Source organism: Rhinoderma darwinii, chromosome 3 (assembly GCF_050947455.1).
Source record: "Rhinoderma darwinii isolate aRhiDar2 chromosome 3, aRhiDar2.hap1, whole genome shotgun sequence".
NCBI classification, from domain to species: domain Eukaryota; kingdom Metazoa; phylum Chordata; class Amphibia; order Anura; family Rhinodermatidae; genus Rhinoderma; species Rhinoderma darwinii.
The window spans coordinates 103,348,907-103,365,692 of record NC_134689.1 but is presented as its reverse complement, the minus strand read 5'-3'; the positions used below and the strand labels follow the sequence as shown (position 1 = coordinate 103,365,692).

General features: G+C 43.3%; 1 protein-coding gene across 3 annotated transcripts in view; it reads left to right on the top strand.

Moving 5' to 3' along the window:
* The window catches only part of STK32A (serine/threonine kinase 32A), a 224,000-nt gene that overhangs the window by 59,785 nt on the left and 147,429 nt on the right, over positions 1-16,786 (top strand). For all 3 annotated transcript variants that reach the window (XM_075860026.1, XM_075860027.1, XM_075860028.1), the window contains exon 3: positions 9,615-9,670. In XM_075860026.1, the coding sequence (XP_075716141.1) occupies positions 9,615-9,670 (56 nt within the window). The remainder of the gene's footprint in view (positions 1-9,614; positions 9,671-16,786) is intronic.

Below are 16,786 nucleotides of genomic sequence, written 5' to 3'. Positions count from 1 at the left end.
TGTGTGTGTGTGTGTGTGTATTTGTAACTATATAGTGTAAGTGTGTGTATAGTGTGTAGTGGTGTTAGTGTGAATTGTACATTGGGTGTTTAGTCTCTGAATTTTTCTGTGTGAAATTATTTCCCACCCATAGAGCCCTCTGCAGTCAGTCAGATGCTCAGAACCCCCCTTGCAGTATAATCCAGTCCCCCATAGAGCCCTCAGCAGTTATTATACTGCAAGGAGGGGTCAGAATGTCTGACTGACTGCTGAGGGCCTTTTAGGGGGGATAACTCCTTCCCCCCCAGAGCCATAAGCGTCAGATGCTCAGACCCTCCCATAGAGCACTCAGCAGTCAGTCAGACGCTCTGACCCCCCCCCCCTTGCAGTATAATCCCCCCATATATCCCTCAGGAGTTATTTTACTGCAAGGGGAGGGGTGTCAAAGTGCTTCTAAAATTAAATATATAAAAAATTATAAAAAATTGACATATCATAGTGACATGTCAAATGTTCTGATCGGTGGGGATCCGAGCACTGAGACCCCCACCGATTGCTAAAAGAAAGTTTCTGATTGTCCTTCCTCTGATAGCCGAGCAAGCGGTGTACGGGCTCAATAGATAGTCTATGAGTTTGTACACCGCTCTGAGGAAAGACTATCAGAAATGAAGTGGAACAGTACTCGCCCGAGCACTTCTGCCACTTTGTTTTAGTGATCGGTGGGGGTCGGTAGTGCTCGGACCCCCACCGATCAAAACTTCTGACAAATCACTATGACACGCCAAATGTTTTTTAAAAGTTTAGTTACCCCTTGGGGACTGAATTTATTGGTCTGAGTTAATGTATGGGCCTGGGGTTTTAATATGCTTAGGGGTTTGGTCTGGGATAGAAAACAATTTTGAGTATTTAGTTTGTGAATTTTTGTGTTGCTATAGACGCTGAAAATGGCTGCCGAGAGTCCAGCAAACCAGCAAGTGTCCTGCATTGTGAGCTGTAAACCCTCCCCTGTGTGCTGTGGGAGCGCCAATCTATTACTTAGAAAATGTATTGGAAGGGGCCAGTCGAGGCCAGCTCTTTCTGGTGGTCTTCGTCACCTAGTAATCAGCGTCACTGTCAGATGCAGTGCAACATCTGACAGTGACGCTCACTAGGTGACCAAGACCACCAGATAGAGCGCGCCGCACCTAGCAAGCAGCATCGCTATCTTCGGACCAGTTATTGATCCGGAATAGCGGAGCTGCTGAAAGTATGCCTAATACTGGTTGGCTGAACCTCTCAGCCAATCAGTGTATGGGTATGTTCACACACTGAGCCAAAAACGTCTGAAAATACGGAGCTGTTTTCAAGGGAAAACAGCACCTGATTTTCAGATGTTTTTTGAGCAACTCACGTTTTTCGCGCCATTTTCGTGTCGTTTTCGCTGCGTTAATTCGGCCGTTTTTGGAGCTGTTTTCAATAGTCTAAAAACGTCCCAAGAAGCGTCCTGCACTTCTTTTGACGAGGCTGTAATTTTACGCGTCGTCTTTTGACAGCGACGCGTAAAATGACAGGTCATCGGCACAGTACATCGGCAAACCCATTGAAAGTAATGGGCAGATGTTTGCCGACGTATTGGAGCCGTATTTTCAGCCGTAATTCGAGGCGTAAAACGCCTCCATTACGTCTGAAAATAGGTCGTGTGAACCCAGCCTAAGGGTATGTTCACACGGCAGCCTCCGTTACGGCTGAAATTACGGAGCTGTTTCAGGAGAAAACCGCTCCGGAATTTCAGACGTAATGGCATGTGCAGGCGCTTTTCGCTGCATCCTTTACGGACGAAATTGGAGCTGTTTTTCCATGGAGTCAAGGGAAAACGGCTCCAATTAAGTCTCAAGAAGTGACAGGCACTTCTTTGACGCAGGTGTCTTTTTTACGCGCCGTCATTTGACAGCGGCGCGTAAAAAAAATGACCATCGGCACAGTACATCGTAAAACCCATTCAAATTAATGGGCAGATGTGTGCCGACGCTTTGGAGCCGTAATTTCGGACGTAATTCGGGGCTAAAACGCCCGAATTACGTCCATAAATAGGGTGTGTGAACCCAGCCTAAGGGTTCTTCTTGCTCCGTTCCCTGATCCTGACAGTGCTTTTACTGTGTGGTGTGTGTGCTGAGCGTTGTGAAGGAGACTGACCTAAAATAAAAAGTAGTGGTTGCTGCGCTGTCTGTAGAAAATGTTTGGAGTGGAGCTCAGTGGACAGTTAAAGGGGTTTGCCTTTCTTTAACATTTATGGCATATCCACCGATGCTACAGAAGCAGCGTAGCACAGCAGCTACGCTGCTTCCGTAACTGCCATTCATTTCAATGGGAGTTATGCAAACAGCGTAGCTGAAAGCTTTGCTGTTTTTGTAACTCCCGACCATCTAATCAGGAAGTGGCCGGAAAGCAGCGGGAACTTTCAGGTTTAGGGGGCCCTGTTCTAGAGATAGGTGCGGGTCCCAGTGGTGGAACCCGCATTTATCGGACATTTGTGGTATATGCTGTGGATATGCCATAAATGTCCAAGATGGGCAAACCCCTTTAATGTTTTCACTCACTGTGGTGGCCGCCTCAAACACTGTATGGGAAGCCCCCCCCCCACTTCACCACCACAAATACACTTATTCAGGGTGTTGTCCATTTCACCCATAATTAAATTAACACCTTCCCAATGATTGACGTATACTTATGTCATAGATAGGTAGGCTAAGTATGGAGGGTGCTCACGGGCTGAGCCCACTACATATAACGGGGGTGTCCACTGTATGATAAAGTCGACACTTCACTGTAACAAGTGAAATCCTGCTCGACTGGGATCCCACTCGTTTAAACCCTTAGATGCCATGGTCAATATCGACCACGGCATCTAAAGCATTAGAAAGTGACAGTGCAATGAGCTAATATAAAGTCATTATAAGTTAGTTACAGTGCTTTGTGTTATACTCCGTTGTTAAATATGGAAATTATTTGCATTAATTATGTTTGTTACTTGTGTTCTAAACTAGTAATAAAATGTGCAATATAGATTAGTATAGTTTTATATATGCGCGGGCGTCGTTAGGTTATGGGGGCTAGGCACATTGTTTGCACAGGGGCCCTCCGCAGTCTGTGTCCACCTGTGATTGAACTACTATTATAAATCCACTTCACATTGCTGTGTGATAGTTACATTTAGCATTGCGAATAGTGAGATTCTGTATAGAAGAGACAGATGTTTGCAAATCATTATTTAGCTGGAGAACCCATGTCAAACTTCTTTTGTCTGCCAAGAAAGAATTTCTGGCAAAGCCACACAGTACAGATATGTATATATTATTAAATTTTTTACTATTTAATTTTTTGTTATTTCTGCAGATGTAGAGAGATAGCACAAACAGTTTTAGGTAGTGGCAAACTGGGCAATTGCCCAAAGCCCCCGCAAAAAAGCAGCTTGAGAATGGAGTGGAGATTATAGCTGCACAGTCCTCTTTGTCTCCCACCCTGCAGCAATGTATAAGACAATACATAGAAGGGGAAGCTAACATGATTTTCTTGAGGCAGGCTAAAGTTTGGTAGATCCTTGAGAGGTGAGTAATAAGTAACCAATTTACTGTCTTAAATCACTAGGAACTGTACCATTAACCCCTTCACTGATATATAAAACGAGGGACTTTACCATTAACCTCGTCATTGCGTTAGACCACCAGGTACTTTACCATTGATACATTAACTTCCTTAAACCGCACTGGATTTTTCAATTTAACTTGTCCCTGCCCTAGAACACCATGAATATTAACTTCAACCCCTTCTCTATCCCAGGCCACCAGGGATTGAACTATTAACTGAGATTTAATTTTCCACTCATCTAGACTATCAATAACTTCCTTTTAATGTTATAGACCAGGGTTGCACAACCTTTTTGTGGGACGAGGGCCATATTGTCAGATTGTACCAGTCCCTTGGGCTGCAATAAAACTTTCTAAGATCTCCATGGGTAAAACTGATGCACTGTGTTATGTCTACTGCAAGGCCTGAGAGAGGGGCTTCATCACATTCAAAAAACACCAAACAGAATAGCAGTCATACAAACCCCCTCAGGCCTGCACTAGGCATAACACAGTAACCGTTTTGCCTGGCATGCTCCTTTAGGTTGCTTAAAATAAATCTTATACAGCCCTAAAGTGGCCCTCAATAACAATGCCAGCCACACAGTGCCCCCCTAACAGTCTCAGCCACACAGTGCCCCCGCAGTAGTTTCATCTGCGTACTACTGCGCACATCTATATCCAAGACTTGCACTGATATCTAATGATGGCCCATTGCTCTCAGCATCAGATGTATGCTGTTGTCTTTTGATAGGTTGTCAATTCCTGCCCTAGACCAATAGGAATGTCTTAAATAACCCCTTTAGTATGTTAGACAGCGAGGGATATCAGAATGAATCCCTTCAACTCCTTAGAGCACAAAGTATTGTCACCTTTAAACTCTTTCCTACCATGATCAATATTAACCCAAACCCACTCAGTTTTATTTAGTGGTATAAGGTGGTATTGTTTGGCATATGAATTGCAGTATTATGGGGGCTCTGTATTATTTATTATTATTGGATCCTGCACATTATTTGGGCAACATATGGTGGGATCATGTGCACTCAATGGTGGTATTCAAGGGGCTGTGTATGCAGTATTTTTGTGGACACTGTATGGAAATATAGCAGTATTATTTGGACACATTTTTTTTTATTTGGACATTGAATGGTACGGAATGAGCAAGATAAGGCACTGTTAACACTACATTTTGCCCCATTTTCTGTAAGCTGTGTTTTTAATATGGTATCACCAGAACATGATGTTCTATCTGCTATTTTCTATGGGACTGCAAGTAAACCTACTACAGTTACCACTGTGCATAGAATAAAATATAAAATGGCAAATTTACCTAAATCTGTGCATGGGGACTCGTCTTCAAAAATAGTCACATGAGAAAAATAAAACACTTTGATGACTTTGTTTGATCCTTTCAATTTCAAAATGTACTATATATGAGTGGGGACATTGCCTTTCAGGTCTACTTTGGTAGCATTTGCTCTATGCTTCCACCCTGGGATGTTAATAAAATCTGTCATGCTTGAATTTGTCAGGGAGAAGTCAAGCAAGAGTTTGTCATATTAAATTTGTCCTTGACCATCTGAAACTAATTTCTCACAGTACTCCATTGATCTTGAAGCTGACCTACAGCAGTCTGCATTTTAACTTTCCACTGCTTCTATATAATTGCACTGCAGCACTGCCAAACCTATAGATTCCCATCTGTAGATTAATCACTTTCTCAGAATATTACATAAGGCAGTGTGTTTCTTTTCAAGCTTAGGGCTTCATTAGCCTGACGGAGGCCATAAGAGTGTCCTTTTGGCCCCCATCAGACTGGTATATGTCAGTTCACCTTTTCCATTCTGCCGGATCCCACAAAAAAACGTATACCTCACGGTAAACCTTTTTGCGCACATGAGGACCTAGGGGTGATGGATGGCACTGTATGGCATCCATCACAGACCTCTGTTAAACATTTAGTGTTGGGAATATCCAGTGACGTAACTGTTGGTATACGTATGGACAGTTATTGCTGGAGCTACCCAACGCAGCAGAGGTTTCCCGCCCGCATGGCCGTCCTAACCCTCGTCACCGCAATACTCTTACTTCCGGAGTCCCCGGCTGGTATCTCTGCCCAGGGAAGCTATATCACTGGAGCTTCCCTGGGGTATACCTCCGACAGAAGTAAAAAAACGCTATGTGAACTAGGCCTTTATAGGTTTTTTTTAAATTACATTTTAAGGAGCATTCTTTTTAAGGGTTGTATGGTTTAGAAAACTAATTTTTAAATACCCTACTACAGAATTCTATGTAAATATAGAGGTGGGGAGTTACCCACTTAGGATCTCCCTTTATTAGCCATAGGGAAGAGACATAGTCCATTTATATCAATAGGCGTTTCTCTTGTGGAGGCGCTGCAGTGGAAATGAACTCTTGCTCCCTTCACCCAGATTACAACTGATTGCTGGGGGTCCAAAGAATTGGACACACTGTGATTAGTTTATAATCTAGGGACTCTTCTAGTAAAACTTGATTGTCCAAAGTGGGAAATCAATTTAAGACTTTTATAGACCTCTTCAAATATAGGCGTTACTTAGATTTATTTATTCATTCATGGTCTTGTTTAAACACATTTGGTTAGAGTATATTTGGTCAAAAAATATTTTGTGAACCCTTTTCCCTTCCAATTCTTCTTTGACTGGCTTAAAGAGACTCTATCACCAGATTATAAGTGCCCTATCTCCTACATAATCTGATCGGCGCTGTAATGTAGATAACAGTGGTTTTTATTTTGAAAAACAATAATTTTTGAGCAAGTTATGAACAATTTTACATTTATTCTAATTAGTTTCTTAATAGACAAGTGGCGTGTTTTTACTTTTTACCAACTGGGCGTTGTAAAGACAAGTGTATGACGCTGACCAATCAGTGACCAATCAGCGTCATACACTTCTCATTGTTCCAGCCCAGCTTCTTTCACTGCACAATCACACTGTAAGGCCTTATTTACATGAGCGTAGTTCACGTCTGTGATACGCACGTGAAAATCACGCACGTCGCACGGACCTATGCTAGTCAATGGGCCCGTTCAGACATTCCGTGTTTTTCACGCAGCGTGTGTCCGCTGCGTAAAACTCACATCATGTCCTTTAGCGTTTTTCGCGCATCACGCACCCATTGAAGTCAATGGGTGCGTGAAAAACGCGCACTGCACACGGAGGCACTTCTGTGTGCCGCGCGTGATTCGCTCTACAGTTGTTGAAGAAATGAAGGGAATAATAAAACTACCTCCTTCGTTTCTGTTTATAAACAGCAAAACCACGTGTCATAATGATGCCATACGCGCAAAAAACACGCAACCACGCACCAAACACTGATGCCACACGCAACTGCAACGCGCAAAAAACGCAGCATTTTTTGCGCGCGGAAATCGTACACGTTCGTGTGAATTTCGCCTAACAATGGGCTGGAACAATGAGAAGTGTATGGGCAGATTGCCAGATTATGGGCATTTATAATCTGGTGACAGAGCCTCTTTAAGAAGAATGTCACCAGAAAATAATTTCATGTTTAACTCAAGTTTTTATGTTAGACATATTTTTTAAGAATTCTTGATGTTTTGTTTTTTTCCATGTAACATCTTTATTTAAAATAATCCTGTGTTTTCACTCTGGCCACTGAACCTCATAATAGACTGACACTTCCTGCTCTGTAGAGATCACTTCTCATCAGTCATCTCATTATCATCACAGGTAGGATTACAATGGGAGGTAAAACCTCTATATATAGATAACACATGATCCACTGTGCAAATTTTAAAAAAAAATGATGGTCACAGCTTCCCTCTATAGGTGATACCTTCCCTTTAAATATAATACTTTGCCAGATCTCTTTAAATAAGGGGAATCTATTAAAGGACTTAGTAACAGTAAGCTGGTGGGTGCAACTTCATCCACAGAATGTCTCCCAAACACCTGCTGTAAGGACATCCTTCTTGACTGGTGAAGAGCTCAGGTAACTGGCTCCATGACTTCTTTACAATAAAGGTGTCGTGAAGTGGGCCACTCCCTCAAGGCCAATCACCCAGGCCCTAACATACAACACATGGGGTTTTTTTTTTATGGCCCACTTGATCTGGGGATTGTTCAGTGAGTGCAATAGCACACAAAAGCTTTGTGTTATTAGGTCATAATTTAAAGAGGTATATCTGCTGACAGAATGTCTTAAAGTGCCACCTTTCCAGTAGTATGTAATAAAGTAATTACTAAAATATCTAACATTTGTAGTAATGTGTCACGGGGTAGAAGTAGTGACTGACATATGGCCTACAAAGAATGGTATGAACTTGCTGTGTAGCCAATGGATTTGGTTTAGGGATTTGGTATGGGGAGCAGAGTCTAAGGGATAACTAGGTTTTCACCTATTAACCTCCATATGGAGTCTAGGTCTTGGCTTCCAGAATCCCCTGGTTGCTACCCCCAGAATAGTCTCCGTTGGCAACGGCCGCGTGGACAGACATGGTACAAAGACAGCAGACAAAATGCAAGGTCAGAACTGTATTGTAGGTCAGGGCAGGTGGCAGATGTTCATTCATGGTTATCAGAGCCAGAGATCAGGGTAGGTGACAGACGGCCGTCACAGTGTACATGCAAATGGTCTGGTAAGGCCGTAGATAGGAATAGTCAAGCTTACCCAGTGTCAATAACAGATAGATAATCCATATAGATAATACAAGAATGACTACTAGCAATCTGGAGCATAAACCTAATTTCTCAGGCATGAATATCCACTGTCCCTTTAAGAGAAGGGTCAGTTCGAGCACTCCCTAGATGCTGCAGTAACTGAACCAGGAGGAGAACGCCGGCAGCTTGGGAGGCCGCTAGCAGAGTTATGGTTTTGAGAGAGACATGGGGCCGTCCGGGAGCCAAAAGACACCATGGGCTGGTGAGTATATGGAGGCAGGAGTGGGCGGCGGACATTTCATACTCAATATTTTATCTTCTGTCATATATATTGTATGTAATCTATATAAAAATAATTTACGGAGCCTTATACATGCATGGTGTGGAGGGAGGGCTTTAATCTGGAAACCTATTATGCAAAAATGAATACCAATCAAGTAAAACAAAGAATATTTCTATAATTTTACGATTAATGCCAAATTCTTTTCTTTTTATTCTTTTGTGGAGTTGATCTTTTGATGTTTATGTAATGTAATCTTCCTCTGATGTTTCACTTCTATTTATGTGTTATTAGGTGAAGTGAGGTAAGACTCATTAAAGATGAAAAGGAACAAAGATGTGTTAGATTGTCGAGTGCAGAATAATGTTTTCCTAGTGATTACAATAACATTAGAATGACTTGGAATACCGAGTGATAGAGATAGCTGACTTGTTTTCACATTGAATATGTTACCTTTATAGGATATATTGTTGTGCAGCATCTGAGCGGGGTTCCTCTGGCCCACCAGGATATATATTTCTGAGAGTCCACCCTCGATCTTTGTAAGTCCGTTTCACTAATAGGGTTAAATTGCGTATTTTAGAATCAACCCATAAGAAATAAAACTTTGTGTGAGGTGATTGACTCCAAATGGGGTTGTCTTCTGCTTGGTATTTGGGGTCCATTATTGTGCCAGAAGCTGGGCACACCTGAAGATCTTCTGGTAGTCTGATGGGACAATTCGGCCCTTCTGTTGTGTATAAGTGACTTCTAGACTAAAAGAAAAGTGACCCATATGAAAAGTAGCAAATTAATATCTAGATCTCTCAATCTGAAAACTCCTAGTGTCAAAATTAATTTGTTTTTTGAATAAAGACTTTCTCAAATTTTAATGAAAAAACCTGGACTTCTACAAGGAAAGCAAAAAGTTTGAAAAAAAACCCCACTGTCACATGTGGAGAATGTTATTTGTACATGTTGTGTAGCAGGCGATGCTTATCAACCTAGATTTCTGTGTTTTCTGGGCTGATTGTGCATAGGCATACAATGTATGTGTGTATGCATACTATGTAAGTGATTTTTTTTTTTCTTTCATTTTTTTTGCAGTGAACTTCAATCATTTTGAAATTCTACGAGCCATTGGAAAAGGCAGTTTTGGAAAGGTGAGTTGTTCTATTAACATTCATGTTACAGTTTACATGCAGTAAATGTGATACACTTTCATTTAATTTCAGATCAATAAATTAATGTTTGTTTTTTTTTCCAACTGGCCAACCCCTATTCATATGCCCTATTAGGGTTTGTGAACATTGCAGAAGACCCACCCTCTATTAACCAGAGAGGAGCAAAATTGGCACAACCATTGCATCGTTGCCCATTGATTTGAATTGGCATTGTCTAATTCTACATTTTTCATGCTGAAGCGCAGCGTCTAGCCGCCAGCATCGGTTACAGTGGAATACAATGAAAACAATAAAAATAATAAATTATCCTAGTTGGTACCATTTTATAATTTTTTTAACAATAAAGTGACATGTTTATAAATTACAGTAGAATACAATAAAAACAATTAAATATTAATTCTGTTTAGATTAGATAAAATATGTAAATTATTCTATTCAAGCTGAGGTAGCATATGTACAATAAGCAAAGGTTTAAACTTACACAGTTACATTAAAGTTACCCATACCAGCCTATTAACTGTACTTGAACATTTCCTCAAAACCTCAGACTATGTTTGGAGAGCAAATTCCTATCTTATGTCCCACAATATCATATCTAAAGTAATAGAGTTGGATATATGGAAGATTTCTCTTGTAACAATACACCGGATATCGGCCCATTTACACCACACCACACAACCTCCCTGACAGCAGAGTTTAATAATCTCAGTCAATTCAGTCAGATTTCCTACCATAAAATCAATACTAGTAAATCCTAAATACTGTTAATTAATATTACCTCTCTCCATCTACTTGAGCTGAAAGATGTGTACCACTTAGATTGTCAAGACAAAGAAATTACATACCTGGGCATTAAGCTAGTGACATCCACGTCTAAAATCCATGCTGCTAATTTTCCACCACTCCTAGATATTTTATGTCCAGGAATATTCCAAATTTATAATACTGTGGTTTGGAAGCCTAGCATATTATAAAATGCTACTTCTCTTGATGTTTCTATTTCTATTTCCGACTCCGACTAAATCTTTCTTTATTACAGCCAACAAACTAATGTCAACTTTTATATGGAACAATAAACATCCACTTATCTCTGCTACCCTCCTCAACAGACACAGGACAGTGGGGGATTGGATTGACCCAATCTTGCCAATTTACTATAGAGCTTGCTTTCTGGACCAATTACCACATTGGTGGCAAGAAAAGATACAAAAACTCTGGGTGCAAATCAAACACCACCTAAGTGGCCCGACTCTTTTAAACTAAGTCTTATCAAGCCTCTATGCCAGTTGACTGCTGCTCCGTCAGACCTAACCTTGTCCAAACTTCCTATAAGATATGACAATTTCTTATGGAAAATGCACCTAAAAATAAGATGGTAACATTGTCCGATGTGCCTGTTTCGATACTGGAAGACCAAGTTACCTTCTTGAATCTCTTAACCCGGACTAATAACGGGATCCGTTCTCTACATGACCTTTTCGACAAAAAGGGTAATCTACATTTCCAATATTTATATGATCGCTTCATATACAACATAGAGATTTTTACAAATTTCAGAATATCCGAGACTTCCTGCAAAGCAAGCCTCCTCCCAGTAACTCTCTTAATGAGCAGATCCTAAAATATTTGGATAATAAATCCCAAAAACTTAAGAGGATATCCTTTTTTTTATAACCTTCTCAGTGACAAATCCACTTTTACTAAAACGTGCCCTGTATTAAAATGGGAGAATGATATAGGGCTAACGGTTACCATTACCCAGTGGAAAAGATTGTTTTATATGATATACATATCTTTTCAATGCACCTCCCATCAGAATTCTACCCTAAAAACTTCTCTTCAAAAAATAGCAGTAATAATGCCTTGTGCACACTTCCTTCACCGTTTTAGCGTCCGTTTTTAATGGATCAGTGTGCCCGTTTTAGCGGCCGTGTCCACTCCGTGTTTCCGTTTCCGAGCGCCGAGCATGGTACTGTCCAGGGTGCTGAAAGAGCAGGGTTGTTCAGTGCTAGTCACTGTACAGGGTGCTGAAAGAGTTAATGGGCTGCACTGATCGGCGGTAACTCTTTCAGCACCCTGGACAGTGACTAGCACTGAAGAATGACCATGCTCGCCGCTCGCAAAATACAATTTTTATGAAATAAAAAATAAAAAATTCAGTTCATACTTACCCAGAACTTCCTGCGTTTTCCTCCTGTCCGGCCTCCTGGGATGACGTTTCATCCCATGTCACCGCTGCAGCCAATCACAGGCTGCAGCGGCCACATGGGCTGCCGCATCATACAGAAAGGTTGGACTGGAGGAAGAAGAAGGACTTGTCACCAAGACAACGACCGGGGTACGTATGAACTGCTTTTTTTATTTTTATCAGCAGCCTCTTCTCTCTATCAGTGATGGATAGAGAGAAGTGGCTGCCGATTAGTGTAATATCTCTAATGTACTTCTGCCCGCCCGGCCGTTGCTAGCAACGGCTCCGTCACACACAGATGGCACACGGATGCCTTCTGTGTGCCTTTAGTTTTTTTGACGGCCCCATTGACTTGCATGGGCCTCACGGTCACGGAATCTCGGACAAAAGTAGGACATGCTCTACTTTTGTCGGAACGGAGCAACGGGACCGTCAAAAAAATTTAAGTGTGCATGGCCCCATTGAAATGAATGGGTCAGGGTGCTAGCCGTCAGAAAAACGGCTAGCACCCTGAAGAAAAAGACTGAAGTGAGCATGAAGCCTAAGTGTTAAATAAAAATTATTAATAAAGATTACAGTTATAAAAAATAAGACCATTTTCTCCTTAAGTGTTTATTTAGAAAAAGTGTAAAAAAGAAATAAAGGTACACATATATGGTATACACTTAACATATAATTTAAACCGCCAAATCTATGGCAGAATTGCTAGTTTTTTTTAATTGCTCCCCAAAAAACTATTAAAAGTTATTCAATAAGTCTGATGTACCCCCAAAAAGTACAAATAAAAACTAGGTCTCGTCCCAAAAAAGCGAGCCCACATATAACTAAATTGATGGAAAAGTAAAAAAGTTGCGGCTCTTGGAAAGAGACGATGCAAAAACAAATCATTTCAGTTCAAAAGTGTTTTTATTGTGCAAAAGTAGTAAAACATAAAAAACCTAGACATATGTGGTATCGCCGTAATCGTACAGTCCCATAAAATAAAGGTAATATGTTATTTACACCGCACACTGAGCGGCGTAAATTTAAAACGCATAGAACGATGGTGGAATTGCTGTTTTTTTTTTCTCTTACCCCACCAAAAAAGATAAGTTATTAAAAAAATTATATGTACAACAAAATTGTGACATTAAAAGATACAACAAATCATGCAAAAAAAAAGTTCTTATAATGCTATGTTGACGGAAAAAGAAAAAAGTTATAGCTCTTTAAATGCGACGCTGGAAAAACAAAAAAAATAGCTTGGTCATTAAGGCCTAAAATAGCCTGGTGTAAAGTCTATAGCCACGGCCCGTCGTTCTGACTTACCCCTCGACGTCCGTGGCCATGGACATCCGAGTTCCTTGCAGCGTCGTCCTCCTGTGAGGCGCCGCCACTCACTTCCGGATATCGAGACTGTCTCCGGAGGGCGCGCGCACGGTCTTAAAGGGCCAGTGCGCGCATAATTGCAGGAAGTCTGCAATCTAGCCCAGGATGCTCTGGGCTATAAAAGGGGCTCTGCCCTCTTATTCCTTGCCAGAGCATTGTTCGTTACCCAAAGTTTGTCTTGCTAATGGTCCCCTAGTGTCTTCCAGTTTCCTAGTGTTCCCTGTTCCTATATACTGTATCCTGTTTCCGTGCTATCCTGATCTAGTGCCGTGCTGAGCTGTTGCCGTGTTGTGCTGCATTCCACGCCTGTTATGCTATGCCATGCCTGACGTCTACCTGCCGCCTGGTCCCAGCCGTGCCTGCCTTGCTACTGTCTACATTGCCTCAGGTATCCTGTCTGAACTATAGACTCTGTACTTTACCTGTTTGGCCAGCTGCCATCCCGCTATGCGGTACGGCCCAGTGGGTCCATACCCCGCATCGTGACAGTACGCTCTGGCCATGGACTCCGCTGGTCAATTCAAGGGCAAGTCACCCTCCCAAGCCATGCAGGCGGACCTGCAGGATCTCCGAGCAAGACAGGATCAACTTCTTGTGGCAGTGGACTCCATGGCACAGCAGCTAGGGATGCTAGCTGCTTCCCTTCCTGCCTCTATGCAAGCTCCTCAGATCGACCCTCCTGGCAGTTCCGGCTCAGATCCTCGGTTCTCGCTGCCATTACCTTCTCGGTTCTATAGAGACGCAAGTACGTGCCGGCGGTTTCTGAACCAATTCTATATCCATTTTACCCTGCACGCCCGAGCATTTCCGTCAGACGGAACTAAGATCGCCTTCATCGTGTCTCTACTTGCCGGCAAGGCTCTGGCATGGGCAAACCCTGTCTGGGAACGTCAGGGACCCGAGACCCACGACTTCCAGGGGTTCGTGAGGTTATTCTGGACTGTTTTCGAGGAGGCAGGATGAGTCTCTTTGGCAGCTACTTCTATCTTTAACCTTCGCCAGGAGAACATCTCCGTGGGCGAATACATCATCCAGTTCCGGATCCTGGCAGGAGAACTATCCAGGAGCAATGAGGCATTGGTAGCATCCTTTTGGCATGGTCTATCAATCAAGATCAAGGACCAACTGGCCATTCGAGATCAGTCACCTACCTTGGACGACTTGATTCTGCTTGCCACTCGGGTGGACATAAGGCTGAGGGAGAGATATCATGAAATTCGTCAGGAGAGACGGCTTCCTAGACTGGCGCCCAACTTCCAGCAACCCCTCTTGTCTCCTTCTACTGCTTTGCTGAGGTTCCGATGCAAGTGGATCGGCTAAAATTGTCCGTCCAGGAGAAACAGTGCAGGCGCACCTCTGGACTCTGTTTATATTGTGGCCTCACTGGCCATGTCGTGTCCTCAGAAGCCGAAAAACCCCAGTGCCTAGGTTTGGTTGGAGAGACAACCCTGGGCGCTGCTGCATTTAATCGAGAACTCTCTTCCAAACTGTTCATTCCCGTAACCATCATTGCTGGCGAGAGGTCCCATCCGGTCTCTGCCTACCTGGACTCTGGCTCTGCAGCCAACGTCATCTGCCAAGACCTTGCGGACCTTCTTCAGTTGCCCACTGTCCTGCTGGAAAGGCCATTGATCGTTGCCTTGGTAGATGGGCTGCCATTGCCTGACCCAGTTGTGTCTGTGACCAAGCCATTAAGACTTCAAGTGGGAGCTCTTCATGCTGAGCTCATCTCCCTGTTTGTCCTGTTCAAGGCCGTCAACCCCATGCTGCTGGGTTTGCCTTTGCTCCGTTTGCACGCCCGAGTCCTGGATTGGAACACTGGAGAGGTTCTCCAGTGGGGTACGAAGTGTCTAGAACGCTGGCTGGGTCATATCCAGCCACTGCAGCCTTCTCCGCTTCAGTCATTGGCAGGGTTGCCTTCTTGTTTCTCTATGTTCTCCAATGTCTTCGATAAGAAGGAAGCTGAGACCTTTCCGCCACACCGAGCATATGACTGTCCGATCGACTTGGTTCCTGAGTCGTCTCCTCCTTGCGGTAGAGTGTACCCTCTCGCCTTACCAGAGACCCAGTCTATGTCGACCTACATTAAAGAGAATCTGGAGAGGGGCTTCATTTGTAAATCCTCATCCCCGGCCGGAGCTGGGTTCTTCTTTGTCAAGAAGAAAGATGGATCGCTACGACCTTGCATTGAATACCAAGGCCTCTAACAGATCACGGTGAAGAATAGGTACCCATTGCCTTTGATTTCTGAACTGTTTGATCGCATACGGGGCAAAAAATGTTTCTAAGCTGGACCTGCGGGGGGCCTACAATCTGATCCGGATTCGTCGAGGTGACGAGTGGAAGACTGCTTTCAATACTCGTGATGGGCACTACGAATACCTAGTTATGTCCTTCGGCCTGTGTAACGCCCCCGCGGTGTTTCAAGAAATTGTCAATTACATTTTTTGTGAGCTCCTTTATGTTTGAGTTGTGGTGTATCTCTATGACATTTTATTTTTTTCCCCAGATCCAGTAACTCATCAGTCATGTCCGGCAGGTGTTGCTTTGTCTAAGGGAGAATCATCTTTACGCCAAGCTGGAGAAGTGTGTGTTTGAGAAAAAGTCTCTCTCCTTCCTGGGCTATATCATCTCCGATCAGGGCCTCAAGATGGACCCTGAGAAGGTAAAGGCTGTCCTGGAATGGCCACGCCCCCAAGGCTTAAGGGCCATACAACGCTTCCTGGGATTCGCCAACTTCTACCTGCTGTTCATTCCCAACTTCTCATCTTTGACTGCTCCCATTTCTACCCTCACTAAAAAGGGTATGAATGCCAAAGTGTGGACTCCGGAGGCAGAAGCCGCATTTGAATCCTTGAAAAAGGCCTTCACGTCAGCCTCTATTCTTCACCACTCTGATGTATCCCTACAGTTTTTGTTAGAGGTGGATGCTTCCTCTGTTGGTGCTGGTGCACTGTTTTTCGAGAGGGGTTCGAAAGGCAAGGCTGTGGTATGTGGCTACTATTCCAAGCTGTTTTCTTCCGCAGAGCGCAACTACTCGATTGGGGATCGGGAGTTACTGGCAATCAAGCTGGCTCTGCAGGATTGGAGACATCTTCTGGAGGGCACAGTCCATCCTATCCTGGTCTTCACGGATCACAAGAACTTGACCTACCTACAGACGGCCCAGCGGTCGAATCCTCGTCAAGACAGGTGGTCGTTATTTGCTTGGTTCCAGTTCGAGCTCCACTACCGACCTGCCGACAAGAATGTGAGGGCCGATGCCTTGTCTAGGTCATTTGAAACTGAGGACACTGTGGAGTCTCCCAACAGAATATTATTGACCCTTCCTGCATCTTCTCTGTGAATTCCCTGCAATTTAGAGACATTCCTTCGGGAAGGACTTTTGTGCGTCTGGCAGACAGAGGAAGAATCCTTCGCTGGGGTCACAGTTCCAAACTGGCAGGTTACGCAGGTGCTCGTAAGAACCAAGATCTAATCGCCCGCCAGTTCTGGTGGCTCCTGCTGCCCAAAGACGTTATGGACTTTGTCTCCTCATG